Raw genomic sequence first — 18,450 nt, 5'->3', positions numbered from 1 at the left:
GGAGAGAGGAGCCCCGAGGCCCCCGGAGACCGAGCCACAGAGGGGGAGAAGGTGTTTAATTTTGCCGGCCGGCCGACAGGGCTGAGCTCAGCCCTGGGGCAGTGCCCTCGGGGCCCCACCCATCCCTCAGGGTCCGGCTCTGTAGGCAGCTCTCCAGTCCTCAGTCCCCCTTCCGCTGCACCCTGGTGCCCGTGGGCCCCGGGTACGGCAGGCCCAGGGGCGGGTAGAAGGCCTCAGGGAGGGTGGGGCCCGGGCCCAGCCTCTGCAGGTGCGGGTACATGAGGCCCAGCTCCGCGGGGCCATAGCGGATGGTGCCGGGTGTGCACAGGCCCCGCACGACAGGGGGCAGGAAGCCCGCGTGGAGGAGGGAAGGTGGGGGGTCCCCAGGAGGCCCCAGGCCCCAGGGCCGCACCAGGTCCTGCTTCAGGGCCCCTGCCCGGATGACAGAAGTAAACTCAGGCCGAGGCAGGGCCGGGTGGCCAGACGGCTCCTCGTCCCCACTGTCCTCCGGGTCTTTAGCGTCCCCTGGGCGAGGCTCCACTTTGATGCGTTTGCCCCGGCTCCGGGGGGCCTCGTCCTTGTCTAGGGGGGCAGCCTGCTTCCCTTCCACTGGAGGCTCTGGCTCTACAAGAGGGAGATATGAAGGGTGCTGTGTGTGTGCGTCCCCAGCCCTCAGTCTTCCCATCTGTGGAATGAAGCTGAGCTCGGTGGTCTAGACCTGTGGGTCTCAGCTGGGGCCATTTTGTCCCCTAGGGGGTCATGTGGCAGTCTGGAGACATTTCTGGTTGCCACAGCTAGGGTGGACGGTGCTCCTGGCATCTACGGGTAGAGGTTGGGGATTCTGCTAAACACCCTACAATGCACAGGACAGCCCCCAAAGCTGAGAATGATCTGGCCCCAGCTATCAGTAGAGGGGAGACTGAGAAACCCTGGTCTAGACCCGTGTTGTCCAACAGAACTTTCCTCGATGACATTCCATATCTGTGTGCTCCAACGCATTAGCCACTGGCCACGTGAGGCCACTGAGCCCTTGAAATGTGGCAAGGGTGTCCGAGAAAATCTTTCATTTTTGATTAAACGTAAGTCGTCACCACACGTGGCTAGTGGCTTCCAGACTGGAAAGCTCAGGGCCCAGAGACCCTTTCCCTTGGAGCTTCCCGGGGTGAGGTGGGAGGTGAGGCTCACCTGTGGGCTCTGGCTCTGGGCTGGATGCGTCCTCACAGGCCACGCTGGCCGGAAGCTGGAAGGCATCCAGAGGGGTCTGGCCACCCTCGGCTTGGCTGGGGACAAGACAGGGGGTGTAGAGCCCCCACCCCATGGTACTTAGGGCTCATCACTGGAACCCACCCCCCCCGCTCCAAGCTGGGGTCTAGCCCAGCTTAGCCCTGTCTCCCGAGGCCAGACCCGGGCAGCCTGTGCCCCCCGCCCCCCCCCCCCCGTCAATGTCACCACCTGGGTGTCCCCTGGGTACCTCATGCTCATCTCCTCTCAGCATCTTCCTTTCAGACTTCTGCTCCTCTCAGGAGCCCCAAGCCAGCCCATCAAAGCCAGAGACGGTGTGAGCAGATGCCACCTCCCCTCCTCCACCTGCACTGTCTGGCGTTTCCCAGACCTGCCCCAGGACCCGTCCCAGCCTCTTCCCTGGGCTCCAAGCCCCTGTCGTGTCCCTCGAAGTCCCTTGCAGCAGCCAGAGGGGTCTTTCCACAAAGCAGACATGACTGTGACCCTCTCCAGCTTTAAACTCTGCCATGGCTCCCCAGTGCCCCAGAATCAAGTCCAGACCCTCTGCGTGGGACTGAGCCCACTTCAAAGCTGCCTCCTCAATCCTCTGTCCCCTGCGAGCAAGGTCACCCCACATCCGGGCCTTTCCTCTCACTGTCCCCCTGTCCCCTTCCTGTTTTCAAACCCTTCTGGGCTTGTCCTCTTTGAAAAGACCCCCCCGGAAGAGGCGCCCCCCACCCCAAGCTGGGGAGAGATGGCAAAGTCTTGTGGAGGGGTTCTGAGCCGCCCTATGGGGCACACGGGGTACAGCCCTCACCTGAGCACATAGCTGACCCAGAGCACGTGGCGCTCCCCGGGGCTCTTCCCGCTCACAGCCACGGTGGCCACGGACTGCAGCCACACAAAGCCCCCAGCCCGCTGCAGCCAACGGTAGTAACCAGTCATCACCTGCCCCTTGTCCAGCACTGGGCCCAGCCCAGGGGCCGGCGGAGACAGAGAGAGACAGGTGGACAGGAAGACGGGGTGAGAGAGGAGGACAGGGGGACAGAGAGGGTGACGGTAGGGAGGAGACAAGGGCAAAAGTACAGAGCGGGAGATGGGGAGAGACTGAGTCAGAAGGACTGAGCACTAACCCGGCACGGGGGGGGCCTTCTGGATTTTTAAGGGGGGCGGGGTCAGAGAGACACCACGGCCCCATTCCTCCCACCCCACGTCTGAGCTGTGGCTCAGGGTGCAGGGATTGGGGGCACTCAGGCCAGGGGTGCTAGGAGACGGGGGTTCTCACGGTCCAGGTGGCTCTGGCGGATCCTGGCTGCATCCTGGCCGTGGACAAACTGGTAGCAGCTGCGACCCACGAGCTCTGAGGGCCCCAGGTCCATGTGGTCGCTGACTCTGAGGACAGCAGGTGACAGGAGTTGAGAAGAGGTCTGAGACCAGGGGGGTAGAGAACAAGAGGCAGGGTTGGCTCTGGAATCACCAGGAGTGCTCCGGGCCTCAGTTTAACCCTGGGTCAAATGTGCGTAATACTAGTGTCCCTCCTAGGGCGGCCATGAGCATTCAGGCAGGTGGCACTGCTGGGTGCGGGGTGGCCCCGGGCACTCGGAAGGCTCTCAGAGCGTGGGGACGATTTCACAGTTTAATTTTCCCCACTGCGCGGGGCAGGAGACAAAGGGGGGCGGGGAGGGGCGGGGCTCTGCAGAAGGGGCCTCGGGCAAGCCCCGCCCACCCTCTCCACCGGGCGCCGGCCCGGCCTCCTCCTTCCGGTACCTCCGCCCTCGCTGCTCTTCCGTCCCCGGGGCTCCCCAGCCCCCGGGGCTCCCCAGCGCAGCTCTGACAGCCCGCAGTCCCAGCTCTCCCGCGTGGCCCCATCCGCCCGCCTCGGCCCCCAACCCCGGTACCTGCTCTCACAAGCAAGGATGGTGAGACCCAGGCTGAGACGGAAGACGATCATATGTCCGTGTAGTGGCAGCTCAGCCAAGGGGGCTGGGGGCAACGTGTGGCCCAGAGCCACAAGGCCCAGGGAGCGGGCCCGAAGGCGCCCCGTTACGTGGATGACCTGCAGGCGGCAGGCGGGGTTGGAGGAGAAGCCTGGCGAGGCCGGGGCGGGGGGGAGGGGGTGTGGGGGGGGGGTCGGAGGCACGGGCAGGAGGACCACAACCCGGCCACCGGGCCAGGCTGCGGCTGTCACCCACAGCTGCCGGGGCACAAGGACATAGCTGGCGGAAATGCGGGGGTTCTCCCCAGGTGGGCGTCAGAAGCTGGGGCCGGAGAGCTCACACTCACCTTGTACCCCGAGGCCTTGACGTGCAGCCCCCTCTTGGTGAGGGTAGATTTCATGCGGATGAAGAAGGAGCGCTCCTGGACCCGGGAGAAGGGAGGCACTTCGGCGGCGCTGGCCTCTGGGATGGGGAGTGAAGGAAGGTTATGGGATCCTGAGGAAAAAACACACAAGGGCCCCCCTTGCCCCCAGTACAGCTAGCCAGAAGGGTCATGGCCACGGCCTAATGGTTACACAACCTCACTGAAGTCGTATACCAACCTCCCCTCTGAACAGCAGCCAGCCAGATCTCAAATATAACCCTGTCTCTTCCTGCCCTGAAACCGCCATGGCTCCCTAGGACCCTTGGGATAAAGCCCAGCTCCTCACCTTGGCCTCAAACTTTGGCAAGAACCGCCTCCCGCTGACACCAACTTAGCTACAAACTCCAGGTCTCAGGTGGGACAGCTCCTCCTCCAGGAAGCCCTCCCTGACCCCCAGGCTGGGTCAGGCATCTCGCTGGGGGTGGGACCCCAGCCCTGACCACTCTGGATCATCATTCTCAAGGGACTGGTCAGTCTTCCCCACCTGGACTGTGAGCCCAGAGGGTAGGGCTGGGGCTGCTGTCATCTCTGTGTCCCCAGCCCTCCCCAGCACAGAGCAGTAAGACCCACAAATACAGATTAGTCTCTAAATCCCGTGATAGTCTTATAGCTGCTCACACCCAGACAGACCTGTGCCTCAGTGGACCCTCGTGTGTGTCACAGACATCTCCCAATCTTGCAGCGCTGCTGACAGCTCAGATGCTTTTGGTGTTAAGCAAACCCAAAATAAGAAGATCCTACTGGGGCGCCTGGGTGGCTCAGATGGTTAAGTGTCTGCCTTCGGCTCAGGTCATGATCCCAGAGTCCTGAGATCGAGCCCCACATCAGGCTCCTGGCTCAGCAAGGAGCCTGCTTCTCCCTCTCCCTCTGCCTTTCTCCCTGCTCATGCTCTATCTCTGTGTCTCAGATGAATAAATAAAATCTTAAAAAAAAAAAAAAGAAGATCCTACTTACAGAAAAGTTAGCCTCTAGTCCCCCAACATCTCAGAGCTAAAAGGAACTTTTAGGGTAATCTCCCAACACCCACCCTCTCCAACATGGAGTGGAATTTTCCACTGGAGAGAAGGCCTGGAAGCACAGATGCTACAGCCAGACAAACCTGGGCTGGAGTCCAGATCAACCACTCACAGCTGTGTGACCTGGGGCAATTAACTTAACCTCTCTGTGCTGTGCCTCAGTTTCCACCTGTGCAAAATGAAGACAGTGATAGTTCCTGCTTGCAGGGTTGTGATTAGGATTCAGTGAAATTATGCACTTAAAGGCACGGCACCTGTAAAAGCCAATGAGCGTGCGCTGTTTTATTATTACCAAAGCCGGGTTCCAGCTGTCACCCACAGGCACCCATCTCCACTTGGTGGCCAGAGGGGTCTTTCTAAAATTCAAATCTTGGGGAGCCAGGCAGCTTAGGCATATTTAGGGAGCCAAGTCTTGTTGTCTCGGTTTAGCCTCTGATCATTTTACCAAAATTTGCTTTGCAGAGCTCGGGGAGAGTGGTTTTTGTTTAAAGAAGACATGGCTGGATACAGTGTACCGGGTGTCCCTTGCCCTACCCTCAGCCGCATTCTTTGGGGGCCCTTGGAATTACCGATCTCAGGGGTATCCGCGAGCGAGGAGGAAGACGAAGAGGAGGAAGAGGAGGGAACGGAGGGCGGGGTGGGGGGCCCGGGGGTCGGGGCCCGGAGCCCCAGTTGCTCCAGCACCTCGGAGTGGTCCCCCGGATGGATGTAGTCGAAGACGCTGCTACCCGTCAGCTCCACCTGCCGGCGGAAGAGGGGACCGCAGAGGGCGGGTAAGATGCGCGCGCAGTCACTCGCCCGGGGTTCAGCCTCCGGCTCACTCGCCTCCGTTGCAGGCGCGCTTCAAGCCAGTTTTGTTTTTTTTATTAGAATTTCTTTTTAACCTTTCTTTTTTTTTTTTTCCTTTTTAACTTTTTTTAAAAGGAGATACAAACTTAGGCTCTAATGCCTTTCTCACTTCAAACCCGGTGATCCTTAAGGATTTTCTGCACCTGCTTATTAAGAAGCCGCGTGCCTGCTTCTCATAGCTTCCATTTGCCCAACTCCCACCCGCACGCAGCAAACAACTGTGCCCGGAAATGAATCACAGGATATCCCAGCAGCGATGGAGATCAGGATACAAGCAGTGGGGTGGTTTTCGAGCTCCTTAAAGAGTTGGAACTTCTCAGACTACCATTCAGTTCACCCCCAAATCTCTCAAAGCAATCCAAATCTCTCAAAGCAATCTCCCTTTGCTCCACACCTCCCCCAGTCCAGGTCCCCATCTCCCCCCTTCCCCCCACCCCGCCCGGCCCCGCTGTGTTCCTGCCCCAGCGTCCTCCCTGCTCTTCTGGCTTTCAGTCTCCACTTTAATACCCCTACTAAGTTACTCCTCTGGCCATGCCCGCCCCCCCCCCCCCCCACACACACCTCAGAAGCCTCCCAGAGCTCCCACTGCCCCTGGGTTTGCGATCGCATGCTTCCCTCTGAACTCCTCCTCATCAAACCCTGCCCTGCACCAGCTGCAAGCCTTTCATCCACTCTTCCTCCCCCCTTCCCCTTGTCCATATTCCCCTATCTCCAGGGTCTTCCTCCTCCCGGCATCTCCAACAACTCACTGAAACGGTGCTCACAAAGGCCAAACACCGAGCACTGGGCTTTTCTAAATTTACCACTTGGTAAAACCTTTGTCAAAGTGATGAGAGGATAGCAATTTGTGCTGAATGGATTGGGGAGGCCTAAGATGCCCCCAGGAGCCAGGCTCCCCAAGGATGGGGGTTTTCGGTTTCTGCTTTTAGCTCTCAGTGCCACCTGCAGGAGCTGGGGCAGAAACAGCTGGTGGAAGTAAAGACAAAATGCAAGCCACTCCACTGAAACGCCACAGAAAATCTTCCAAAGTTGGCAAAACCCAAGACCTCCCAATACAAATGGCTGCAATTCTTTACAATGGGTAAGAAAAAGCAAGTTTTGGTAAATATGGTGCATCTGGCTAAGGCTCATCGACAAACTGATCTTTCTGCTGATCTGCTTTCTTCAAACTGACCTGTTACTTTAATAACAAACCCCCTCCCCCGCCTGTCATGTGGAGCCACCTGGGGCTCCCAGGGGTGCACTTTGAGAACCGTAGATCCAGTTCACTTTTTAGGCTGGGATGGTGAGGCCAGGAGAGGGAAAGGGCATGCAGCACAGGCCAGCAAGGGAGATGCCAGTCCAGGGACCAGCCGCGGGCCCCTTACCTGTGAGAGACCCAGATAGATGGAGACGGTCTCGGAGATGTAGAGGAACTTCCCTTCCTGGTTCAAGGCAAACACGAAGCCATCCAGGGACTACAGTGGGGAGAAATAGGGAGAGGGGAGAGGAGGGTTGGGCATCTGTCTGTCCAGCAGGTAAGTGGTAAGACATTCTGAAATCTGGCTCGCCACCTAGGATGGATTAATCTGGGGCGGGGGAGGGGCTTTCGTGGCCGTGGGAAAGGGCAGGCAGGAGCGGGGAGCCCCGGCCTGATGCTCCCATGGGATGGATGCTGGAGCAAAGGGTGTCGCTCTCCGGAGGTGGCCACCAGGTGGCAGCAAGGAGCAGCAGGCGGGGTAGGGGCCTCACCTGCAAGATGTGTCCTCCCAGGTGCTGCTCGAAGACTTCAGACACCAGCGCCACGGGGCCCCTGTGGCCTGGGGCTGGGGACAGAGGGAAGGGTGAGGCCGGGGCCTGTTGGTAGGCCCCCATTCGAGCCAGGCTACAGATCTCCCTCTCTTCTCCCCAGTCCTGGAGCCGTCTTGGGGCGCTGGGGGCCCCGGGCCCCGATGGGGAGAAACCTGGGCTCGTGGGGACGGGTGGGAGGGGTGGAAGCGGGCTGAGACGCACAGACAGACGCCAGAGGACGCAGGGAGCCGTCCATTCACGCATTCATTCAGAAAGTCTCCCTGAGCCCCGGCTGTGCAGCAGGCCCTGCGCTGGGGACACAGAAGCGGCCCGGACAGCCTGCTCTTCCCCTCACGAAGGCACCCGGGCCAGGGGCAGACACACCACATGCAAGCAACTAGCAAATATAGAATTATTATACGTGCCAGGGCCATGAAAGATTGAAAAGGTGGTGTGAAGTGAGGCCTGTTGTGGGAGGGGGCGTTTGAGCTCAGACCCGAAGGATGGCAATGGGACAGACTGAAGAGGAGAGACAGACAGACAGACAGACATTGGTACAGAGAGCCAGAGAGAGAAAGACAAAGGAACAGATATTGAAAGACAAAAGACACCAGACAGACAAGCAGATGGACAGAGAGACATACAGAGGGATACAAGGAATAGAGAAAGAGAGAAGGACATTGCAACTTGACAGAAAAAGGACAAACAGGGGTGCCCAGCTGGCTTAGTCCGTGGAGTGGGTGGCTCTCTCTTGATCTCGGGGTCATGAGTTCGAGCCCGGCATAGGGTGTAGAGATTACTTAAAAATAAAATCTTAAAAAAGAAAACCAAAACCCCAATGAGATGTCACCTCACACCCACTAGGATGGCTAGAGTTCAAAGAAAAATGTTGGCGGGGATGTGGAGAAATCGGAATCCCTGTGCATTGCTGGTGAGAGTGGAAAATGATGCAGCCGCTTGGAAAAACAGTATGGAGGTTCCTCAATAGGTCACATATGGGGGCACCTGGGTGGCTCAGTCAGTGAAATGTCTGCCTTCGGCTCAGGTTCTGATCTCAGGGTCCTGGGATTGAGTCCTGCTCAGCGGGGAGCCTGCTGCTCCCTCTCCCTCTGACCCTCACTCATTCTTTCTTTCTCTCTCTACTGCTCTCTCTCAAATAAACAAATAAAATCTTTTTTTTTTAAAGTCACACATAGAATCACCTGCCACAAAACCCAGCAATTCCGCTCCTAGGTATATACCCCCGAAGAACTGGGAACAGGTGTTCTAATAAATATCCTACACAGATATTCACAGCAGCACGATTCCTAACAGTCAAAAGGTGAAAACACCTCAAAAGTCCATTACCTGATGGACAGATAAATGAAACGTGCTATATTCATACAGTGGAATATTATTCAGCCAGGAAAATGAATGAAGTGGGGACACATGCTCTAATGTGGATGGACTCTGAAAACATTATGATGGGGGCGCCCGGCTGGCTCAGTCAGTGGAGCATGGGACTCTTGATCTCAGGGCCATGAGTTTGAGCCCCACGTTGGGCATGGAGCCTAATTAAAAATAATGTGAAAACATTATGCAAGACACAAGAGGCACACACTGTGTGATTCCATTTCTATGAATTGTCCAGAGCAGGCAAATCCATAGAGACCGGAAGCGTTGGTGGTTGGGTGGGGGGACGGGGAGTGTCTGCTAATGTGGATAGGGCTTTTTGGAGGGCGATGAAAATGTTCTGGAACCAGATAGAATGGTGGTTGCATAACCCTGTGACTGTACTGTCACTGAATTGTACACTTTATTTTATTTTTTAATTTAATAAAGCCCACTGCAGGGCTTGAACTCACAACCCTGAGATCAAGACCTGAGCTGAGATCAAGAGTCAGATGCTTAACCGACTGAGCCACCCAGGCGCCCCTGTACATTTTATTTTTTTAAAGATTTTATTTACTTGACAGAGAGAGAGAGAGAGAGAGAGCACAAGCAGGGCCAGTGGGAGAGCGAGAACCAGGCTCCCTGCTCAGCAGGGAGCCCAATGTAGGGCTCAATCCCCTGGCAGACGCTTAGCCGACTGAGCCACCCAGGCATCCCCACTGTGCATTTTAAAATGGTGAATTCCATGTTATATAAATTTTACTTCAATTAAAAAAAAAAAGAAGTTTTAAGGGGCACCTGAGTGGCTCACTCACTTATGCATCTGCCTCTTGATTTCGGCTCAGGTCATGATCTCTGGGTCATGAGATCGAGTCCCGAGTGGGGCTCTGCGCTCAGAGGGGAATCTGAGATTCTCTTTCCCTCTCCCTCTGCTCCACACACACCCTCTCTCTCTCTCTCTCTCTCTCTCTCTCAAATAAATAAATAAATATTTAAAAAATATTTTAAAAGAGATAGAACAGACATATGTAGACAGAGAAATTCAGAGACAGACAAAGACAGAGAGACGTAAAGAGACAGAGAGAACAGAAAGGCGATGCCCAGAGAGACATACAGAGAAAGAGGGTGACTGACAGAAGGACGTGGCAAATGAGACCAAGGGCAAAGAGAGACCCAGCCCCCAACAGGCAGGAGCAGAGGTGGGAGAGTGTTGGGGGGGGATTGGAGCCTGTTTCCACAGGGACCTTCTCCCTGACCCCGCAGAGAACCACCTCCCAAGGGATCCTATGTCTGGATTGGGGAGCCAGGGGATTCAGTGACCTTGAAGGTTGCCAGGTCTGGTGCCAAGCCCCAGGGCTGGCCCTCCCTGGCTTTCTGCCCTGGGACCAGTCCGTTCACTTCTCTGTGCCTCAGTTTCCTCCTCTGTCAAGTGGCTTTGCAAAGAGCGCTGACCTCACTGGTTGGTTGAGCATTCATTCAGTCAGCTTAAGGAACAGAAAGGGCCCGGCACCCGCCTGGCACACGACAGGTGCTCCCAGACGCAGAGCAGGGATTAGTATTAATAGTGTGATTACTATTGTTATTTCCAGGCCATCAAAACACCAGACAGCCAAACCCCGCCCGCCCCCCCCACCCCCCCCGCTCCGGACTCGGGGTGGGGGGGTGCAGCCCCGCCCCCAGCCCCCTAACGTCTTGGCCACGCCTCCTTCTCCCAGGAGCACCTCCCGCTGTTCGCACCCCTTTCCCACCCCTGGCTGGAGCTCCAGGAACAATAAATGGGGTGGGGGTTTGATGGGGACCCCTCCCCCGAGATGCAGTGCGAACCAGCCGGGTGACAGGCAGGAACAATGCCGCCTGCTAATTGTCGCAATTTTCCCCTGTCATTTTTGCTAATTCCTTCATTTTCCCGCTCACAGGATCAGCCCAGGTCAGACTGAACGTCTGCAATTAACAGTCTTAATGGGCACGTCGGACTGGGGGTGCGCAGGGGGAGGGCTCACTGTTCCCCCGTTGGGACGGGAGCTTTGGGGTTGGTCCCCATCACTGACTGATGCGTCTTATCACCCCCCGCCTCCCCCTCCCCCTCCCCAACTCCCCAGCCTCCTCCCCCTGGGTTCCCGCATCTCCAGGCAAATGCCTCAAATCTGCTGTCCCCCAAATTCTGCACGTGGCTCTTTACTGCTCCCAGATCTGCCCCCTCCTCACACCCAAACCCCCGACCATCACTCAGTCATTCAACAAACATTTGCTGCGTTTCTCATTGGAGCCTGACTGCTGGAGAAAAAAAATTGTCCCAGTTGTCATCACAGAGTGGGGACTGAGGGAAGGTGGGGAAAAGGCCACTCCCAGGTCTTAGGGGTCTTGTCACCTCCTATTCTCAATTGGCCCGAGAGAGATTCACTGTCTGGGGAGAGGGAAACCTGAGTCCCTAGGGGCAGGCCTGAGGCCGTCTGCACTCACCTCCTCACTAGACTCCCTGCTTCTACCCTCACACCTGCCACCTCTGGCTCCCATCCCACTTGGGCTAACAGCTAAAGTCCCCACCAAGGCCCACGAGGTCCTGCAGGACCTGGTCCTTGCTGTCTACTCCCTGCCTCACCTACTCCTTTCTGGACGCCTTGGCCTCATTGTGGCCTGCACCCAGCAACCTGATTCCTGCCTGCCTCAGGGCCTTTGCACTTACTCCCTCGGCCTAGACTACTTTTCTTCCAGCTTTTCTCAGGCTTGCATCCTCACCTCCTTCCTCGCCTCCTTTGAGCTCAAAGGTCCCTTCCTCAAAGACGCTGTGCCTGATCTGTGAATGAGAATGTCAACCCTCCTCCCCTCACTCTGTCTCACAGTCACCCAACAAGTATTTCACAAGCCCTTACTGTGCCCCAGGCACTGTTCTAGGCTCAGGGAACAAGGTGTCGGGGGGAGAGACACAATGAACAAGAGAAAGAAGAAATAGCGTCCGGATGACAATAGGTCCTTTGGAAAGAAGACAGGAAAGGGAGACAGGGAGTGCTGGGGGCAGGGGTGTTGTCAGTGTTCACAGTCAGGGAAGGCCTTCCTGAAGAGCTGACATTTGGAGGGAAAGACGTTGCTGCCGGAGGGCACAGCAAGTGCAAAGGCCCTGAGGTGGGAACGTGTTTCTCTGAAGAACAGCAAGGTAGCCAGAGTGTGTGTGTCTGTCTGTCTGTGTGTGGCAGGGGGTGGGAGGGAGTTGAAGAGGTGAGAGGGGTAGAGAAATGAGATCAGAGAGGTGGGGAGCAGTGCGCCTCCCAGGAAGGATCTGTAGGCCCATCCTTGAGGTCAGGGACTTTGTCCTTTTCCCTGGGGTGTCCCTAGAACAGGACCTGGCACAGGGAAGGTGTTCAGTGGGTGTTGAATGAATGCTGACCACTGATGCAAGATCCAGGCTACCTCCTCCCTGGACTCAGAGGTCCCAGGCTAGCCTTCAACATCCGTTGTGCCAGCTGACCAAGGCCCAGAGGGAGACTGGGACCTCCAAGGTCCCCAGAGACCTATGAACAGGCCAAGTCCGGAGGCTGAGAAGGTGCCCTGTGAAGCCAGTTGGAATCTCAGCTGGGCCCGGGCTTGGCTGAGGATGCCTTGGGCAAACAGCTTCACCTCTCTGGGACTCAGTTTTCCACTTCTGTAAAATGGAAACATCGCTTTCCTCCTGATGTTTTTTTGAGAGGATTAAGCGAGTTTTGTGGGTTTTTTGTTCTGTTCTGTTTTGTTGTTGTTGTTGTTTTGCATGTTATTTGTATATAGTGCTGAACAGTCTGACATGCATTGGACATGTTTGCTATTATAATTGAGGAGGACACGGGAGCACCCTCCCCTTCAGAGAGTGGGAGGCCCCCTGCTTTGCTAACTAGCTAAGACGCTGTCCTGTTTCCCCGAGGGGGGTATTATGGAAGCAGGCCCTTGACCTCTTGCTGGGGACCCTGTGAAGCAGGAAACACCTCCAAATTCCTACTTTTGGGGCTACAGGAGGGAGTCCACGCAGTACCTCCAACACATACTGTCCTGGACCGGGGAGTGAGGGGGGTGGGGCGGCCTCCGTGGAGTAGAGGCTGGGGGCGTCGACCAAGTCCGCGGTCTGCCCCCTCAGGGCCGTGTCCTCGGCGGGCGCGCATCCCCTTCAAGTGCCCAGCCAGGCGGGGGCGGGGGGTGGGGGGTGGGGGGGAGCTGGCCGCCGGAGGAGCTCTCGGCACCCCCTCCCTCCCTTTCTCTCCCCGCGTTCGGGACAATAGACAAGATGTTTATCCCCCGCCGGCGCACATGTTGTTCGCGGTAATGACAGTAATCAGCGGCGCTAATGCGGCATTCTCTCGGCGCCAGTCAATTCGCCTAATTACCGCCTGGGAAGCCGGATTATTTAAATTTAAATGGTGATTTATTGCGAGCTTAATCAATGCTATTTTCTCCCCCACCCCCCCCGCCCGCGCCTCCTCCCCTGGGACCAGGGCAGGAGGGGAATTGGAGCCCCTCCAACCTCACCCTAAGGACACCCGTTCCTCTCTGGGGGAATGTAGCCTGGGGTGCCCCGAACCGGTCACCTGCGACCTCGGATTAACACGATTCACTGTCTGCTTGTCTTTGAGAAGCAGTAATACGTCAGAGTAACAGTAACATAACACTCCTAGGTTATCCATCAATAATAAAGTTGTATAGTAAAAGGAGCTAATTGGCTATCTGTATTCGTGTTTTACCTCTTCTGTATTTTTACATAACGTAGATTGCATTTGTCTTCTCTATTTCATTATTGGGTCTTGGCTACTAGGATGTCAGCCTGGGCGGCGGGGGGGGGGGGGGCTTTTATCAAGCCTGTGTTCGGCTGGATCCTGAGGGCTCAAAACAGTAGCTGTTTAATAAACCACAGGCCCCAACAACTCTGCAAGGTCACCACCAAGAGTCACTACGTATTGATTGCACATGGGTCTTTACACGCATCACCTGGTTGATTTTCACCTCAGCCCTCTGGGTGTGCTTGTGGACTTTCATCAGGATTCCCATTTCATGTGTGAGGCACAGAGAGGTCAGGTGGCCTGCCCGAGGGTCACAACGCTGGGGGTGGCCGAGTGGGGACAGGGACCCAGGAGAGTCTTTCTGAAGCTCTCCATCTTACCTGCCAGGTTCCACTGTCTCCCTCCCGCTTTCCCAAACTGGGAATTCAGACTTCAGAGTCCTTGTGCTCCCCCCTGGGGCCCCTCAAGTCTGAGTGAGGGGGTTTCTTGCCCATGAGTGGATGGGGAGGCCCAGGCTGGGTCCCCCTCTGTCCCGCCCATGGAGCTGCGGGCCTTTTTTGGGATAATAACGATTCATCTCCCCTAATAAAAATAACAGCATTGGCTAGTGGTCGGATCCCTGGTGTTGCGGGGCGGGGGGGGGGGGGGGCCCTTAGTCGGGCCAGAATTCATGAAATCATCCCTACCTCGTGTGTCCGTTTCACAGATGAATAGACTGAGGCTTAGAGACTAGAAGTCACCCGGTTGGGGCACACAAAAGGTCTGGCTCGCTGTCGGCCAAGGAACCGGGCAAAGGCCCTCTGGTCCGGGCGAGGGCACTGGGACACCCGCCCCCCGCGCATGCGCACTCACCGAGGCCGGCCGGTGGCCCCGCGGCCCGCAGTCCCCAGGGCGGCGCCCCGAGGGCGGCGAAGCGGCGCAGGCGGAGGTAGGTGACGCTGAGGCGCACGATGGACGCCTTGTCCAGCTGGCTCGAGATGGCTCCGGGCAGCGGGAGCAGCTTGGCCAGCTCGAAGAACTCCAGGTTCTCCTTTCCGCGCCGCGAGCGCGCCGCATTCCGGGACTTCTCCTTGCGCTGCGCCTGCAGGCTGGGCGGGCGGCGCGGAGGGGGCGTCAGCGGGGCCGCGAGGCTCCGAGGCCCGCGGCCTGGGGGAGCCCCGCCCTCGGGGCCTCGGAACCGGGCGGGACGTGGGAAGTGGATTCAACACTGGAGGTGGGGCAGAACCTGCGTGTGAATTCTGCACCCGGCCGTGGGGACAGAACCTGGGGTGTAAATAAATTCTGGGGGGAAGGAGGTGGAAGAGGGGAGAAATTAAATGTTGGGTATAAACTCTGAGGAAGGAGGGTAGGAACGGAACACGGTAGGGGTTGTTTGTAGAACAAAGGTTGAGCTACTCTGGGTAAGAAATTCTCGCTCCTGAGGGCGGGGCAGCAAGCTGAGTGTGAATTCTCCCAGGACGCCCTTGGGGGCGGGGCCACGGCCAGGGGGCGGGGCTTTGCTCACCAGGGTCCGGGCGGGGCCTTGACCACCAGCCCAGGCAGAAAGTCCCACGGGACGCTGCGGCCACGACCTCCCCCGCACTTGACCTCGCCTCCGCCGCCACTGCTGGGGTAGGGGGCCGCCATCTCCGCGGGGGCGGGCTCAGACGGGCTCAGAGCAGCCTGCGGGACCCGAGACCCGCGTCTCCTGCCGTGGAAAGGAGCCGGAGGCAGCGCTCGGTGCCCGAGGAGCCCCCCGGGAGACTCGCTAGGGAAACTGAGGTCCGTGCGGCGCTCGGGGTCCCAGCAAGGAGCTAGGGCTGGATGGTGCCTCAGTTTCCCCTCCCCGGGGGCCCCTGGGACGGAGCCCGCTGTTCTCACCCTGCCCGGCCCCAGGCGAATCTCGGGGCGAGGACGTGCCCCGCCGCCGCCGCCGCCGCCGCCGCCTCCCCCGCGCCGCCCGCCAGCGCGGCCGCCTCACGCCCGCGCCGGGCCGGCTCCCGCATACCAATAGGCGCACGCGGCGCGCATACGGATCCGACCGGCCCGCGCGCTGCGTGCCAAGCATGCCCAAGCCGGGCGGGCGGGGGGCAGGCGCCTCGCCGGGGCCCAGGCGCGCCCGGCTCCTGCCCCGAGAGCCCTCTGTCCCGGGGATCCGCTCTCTTAGCCCATCCCAGGAGTCCGTTTGCCCTCATCCGCGGTGCGCCCATTTCCCTGGCTGGGCTAAGGAGGCAAGGGGGGCAGAGGGCAGGGACCCCACCCAATGCCCTGCCCAGGGACACCCCCCCACCAGGCCCTTGGGGTGTGGCCATGTGTCCGGGCCGCCAAATCTCAACCACAACTTCCTTCCCGAAGACCCGGGCGTGCGAACCACAGCCCCCGACGCAGTGGCCAGAGCATCAGCCAGAGGACGCCCGCAGGATGGACCCGACACTCGGGGCCCAGGTGTCCTGGTATTCAGATCCTCCAGGAACGTGTTCAGTTAGGTCTTCATTCTTCCGGGACTAGGCATTAAGGATTCTCCCCCCACCCCGCCCCCAATAGCCAGGCCGCCCCCGAGCCTCCCCAACCAGGTGTCCAGATGCCCTAGACCTTGGTGTCCAGGTACCCAGCCCCCTATTCCTCCGGGACCCAAACATCCGTGTGCTCCTTCCCCCCAACCTCAGGATACAGGCGTCCTGATACCCTAGCCCCCTGCACACGAGTTCCGGCCCCCTGTTTCTTCAGGACCCAGGAGTTCCCTGGCCCCCCCCTGCCTGCCTCCCGGCGTCCCCTACCCGCAGGACGCACAGCGCCCTTACCTGGCCGCGGGGCAGGCTCCGGGCCCGGCGTGGGGCCGACCGGGCGGCGCAGAGGGGTGGCCCCATAGACCCCGGGGCAGGCCGGGCTCGGCGGGGCGCGCGGGCTGTGGCGCTAGGTTCTCCGCGCCCACCGCGGCCTCGCAGACTTGGGAGCCGCGCGGACCGCGCTGGCAGGCGGGGGCGGTGTCTGCGGAGCCCCGCCCACCTAGTCTCCGCCCCCTCGGTCCGGCCCCCGCGACAGCCTCTTCGGCCTTTGCTGTGGTAGGGGCTTCCCAGCGAGGGACTCTGGAGCGGCCCCGGGACCCGAGTCCGCTCCGCCCACGGCAGCTTCGGGGGTCTGGCCCCCTCCCACCAGAGTGAGAACCTCGGAGCCGGGGCTTCCCCATCTCGAGAGGGGAACACCGGAGTTTCCATACTCCAACCGGAGGAACTAGCACCTTAGTCCCCCAAGAGAACCCCGAGCTCCAGCAGCCCCTCGGGCAAGGCGGACAACCATGCACCCAAGCCCCGTGTAGGGGTGGAGACTTAGCCTTCAGTACCCGCGCCAGGGATGCGAATCCAGGCGTTTGAGACCCTCCTTTCCCAGGAGAGAATTTCAGGGTGTGAGCATGCCCTCGACAAGAAGGGGACCCCCGCACCCAGGGCCTCCCCCCTTAAAAGGCCAGGCTTTGGCGTTCGGACCTACCCTCTCTCAGGATACTGGGACCCAGGTGTCGGAAGACCTTCAGAGAGCAGGATTCTGGGGTCTTATTGCTACAGGATTTCTATTCCTTCAGTGCCGGAGGTTCTTGGTCACGCGGCTTGCAAAAACGAAGAGGTAGACTGGACGAAAAGTGATGGGCAGCAATGCAAAGTTTATTGAGCAATATGGTACAAAGCCCCCGGAGAGGGGGGACCCGAGAGGGTTGCCCTTGGAGTTTCTAAGTTTAGGGGTTTTTATGAGCTCTTTTGCGGAACTATCTTAAGCAACCAGGGTGTGCCGAGTGGTGCCAATCAGGGCTTTGATTGCTATCTGTCTCTGTATTAGGTTAATGCTTACCTGGGGGATGGTCTTTAGGGCTGACGTCTGGGGGCTTATGTCTTAACCGCCCCTTGCTCGTGATAGTGACAAATGCTTTGTGGTTAATTGTTTTATTTTAGGACGTTTTGCAGAAGTCATTTCTGCAAAGGCTGCAAAACACAATGCTAGCGTAGTCCTGTCTAAGCTGCAAAACAGGATGTCAGTGCTGTTTTATCTTAGCTGTCCCGACTTCCATATTTTCTTGTTGGGGACCCTGGCCCTAACTACCTAACTGCCTAACTAACTCCTGACGTTATCTCCTCCCCTCCCAGAGTTGGGGCGGGGGAGGGACCAGAACACCAACATCTGAGTTCCTCCCAGAAGACCCCAGTGCAATGCATGAAGATGGAGCCTTGGGAGAGCCAGGCAGGCAGAGAGGCCTGGGCAACCAGGCATGGATCTGTCTCTGGTTGGACAGATGGAGAAACTGAGGCACACACCTCTGAACAGTTATGTGCACTGGCAGATAGGAACACTTTTTTTTTTTTTTTTTTTTAAGTAAGCTCTACGCTCGGTGTGGTGACTGCAAGGTCAAGAGTTGTATGCTCGGGACGCCTGGGAGGCTCAGTCTGTTAAGCATGTCTGCCTTTGGCTCGGGTCACGATCCCAGGGTCCTAGGATGGAGTCTCGCATCGGACTCCGTGCTCAGCGGGAAGCCTGCTTCTCCCTTTGCCTGCCACTCCCCCCGCTTGTGCTCTCCCTCTCTGTCTGACAAATAAATAAAAAAAATCTTAAAATCTTAAAAATAAAAAAAAAATTAAAAAAAAAAGAGTTGTGTGCTCTACCAACTGAGCCAGCCAGGTGCCTCTGATAGGAACATTCTTCAACCTGTGCATGATAACCACAATTAACAGTTTAGGGATCACTTACGTTCTACTCATTCTTTTCTCCATAGCAAGGTTCTGAGCTGAGCTCTATTACTAAGCCCATTTTACAGCCAGGGAAACGGAGGCATGGAGAGACTATATAGCCTGGTTACGTTGGTCTCTCAGCCAGTAACATTTTCCTATTTATCCCCAGAGAGACTTGATAGGGTGTCAGGGTAGGGATTCAAGATCAGATCAGTGGCTTCTATCTCCTGACACCCCTTCCTGGCTGTGTGGCCTGGGCAGGTGCTATCCCAGGCCTTGAGAGGTGCACTCACACTACCCAATTGATTTATGATTACATGCACACAGATTTTGTCAAGGTTAAGAGCCTGATTGCCGAGGTTCAAACCCCAGGTCTGCCATGAACTCCTGTGTGACTCTGGGCAAGGAACTTCACCTCTCTGGGCCTCAGTA

The 18,450-nt window shown here is 58.0% G+C and overlaps 1 protein-coding gene across 2 annotated transcripts; it reads right to left on the bottom strand.

Annotated features, from left to right (window-relative positions):
* Nucleotides 1-22: 22 nt before the first annotated feature.
* Nucleotides 23-16,872, bottom strand: NPAS1 (neuronal PAS domain protein 1). 2 transcript variants are annotated; one of them, XM_027618980.2, is made up of 12 exons: nt 16,793-16,872; nt 14,832-15,014; nt 14,180-14,415; nt 7,179-7,252; nt 6,815-6,904; nt 5,168-5,339; nt 3,505-3,620; nt 3,120-3,277; nt 2,507-2,613; nt 2,039-2,186; nt 1,186-1,280; nt 23-624 (listed from the first exon to the last, which is right to left on the bottom strand). In XM_027618980.2, exons 2-12 carry the CDS (start codon nt 14,951-14,953, stop codon nt 161-163), a joined length of 1,782 nt encoding a protein of 593 aa, XP_027474781.1. In that variant the 5' UTR covers nt 14,954-15,014; nt 16,793-16,872; the 3' UTR covers nt 23-160. The 2 variants fall into 2 exon arrangements, with proteins under 2 accessions (XP_027474781.1, XP_027474780.1); XM_027618979.2 differs by lacking the exon at nt 16,793-16,872 and adding an exon at nt 16,108-16,216.
* Between the last annotated feature and the right edge of the window lie 1,578 nt (nt 16,873-18,450).

The sequence above is a fragment of the Zalophus californianus genome, chromosome 17, assembly GCF_009762305.2.
Source record: "Zalophus californianus isolate mZalCal1 chromosome 17, mZalCal1.pri.v2, whole genome shotgun sequence".
NCBI classification, from domain to species: Eukaryota; Metazoa; Chordata; class Mammalia; order Carnivora; family Otariidae; genus Zalophus; species Zalophus californianus.
Note: the sequence above shows the minus strand (reverse complement) of the source record. Positions and strands in the feature narration are given on the sequence as shown.

Coding starts and splice junctions, on each gene's coding strand:
- NPAS1 (XM_027618980.2), bottom strand. CDS start 14,953: ATGGCGGCCCCCTACCCCAGCAGTGGCGGCGGAGGCGAGGTCAAGTGC. Junction 2,187..2,506: donor CCGCCAGAGCCACCTGGACC/GTGAGAACCCCC, acceptor GGCTGGGCCCAG/TGCTGGACAAGGGGCAGGTG. Junction 1,281..2,038: donor TGGGTCAGCTATGTGCTCAG/GTGAGGGCTGTA, acceptor TCTTGTCCCCAG/CCAAGCCGAGGGTGGCCAGA.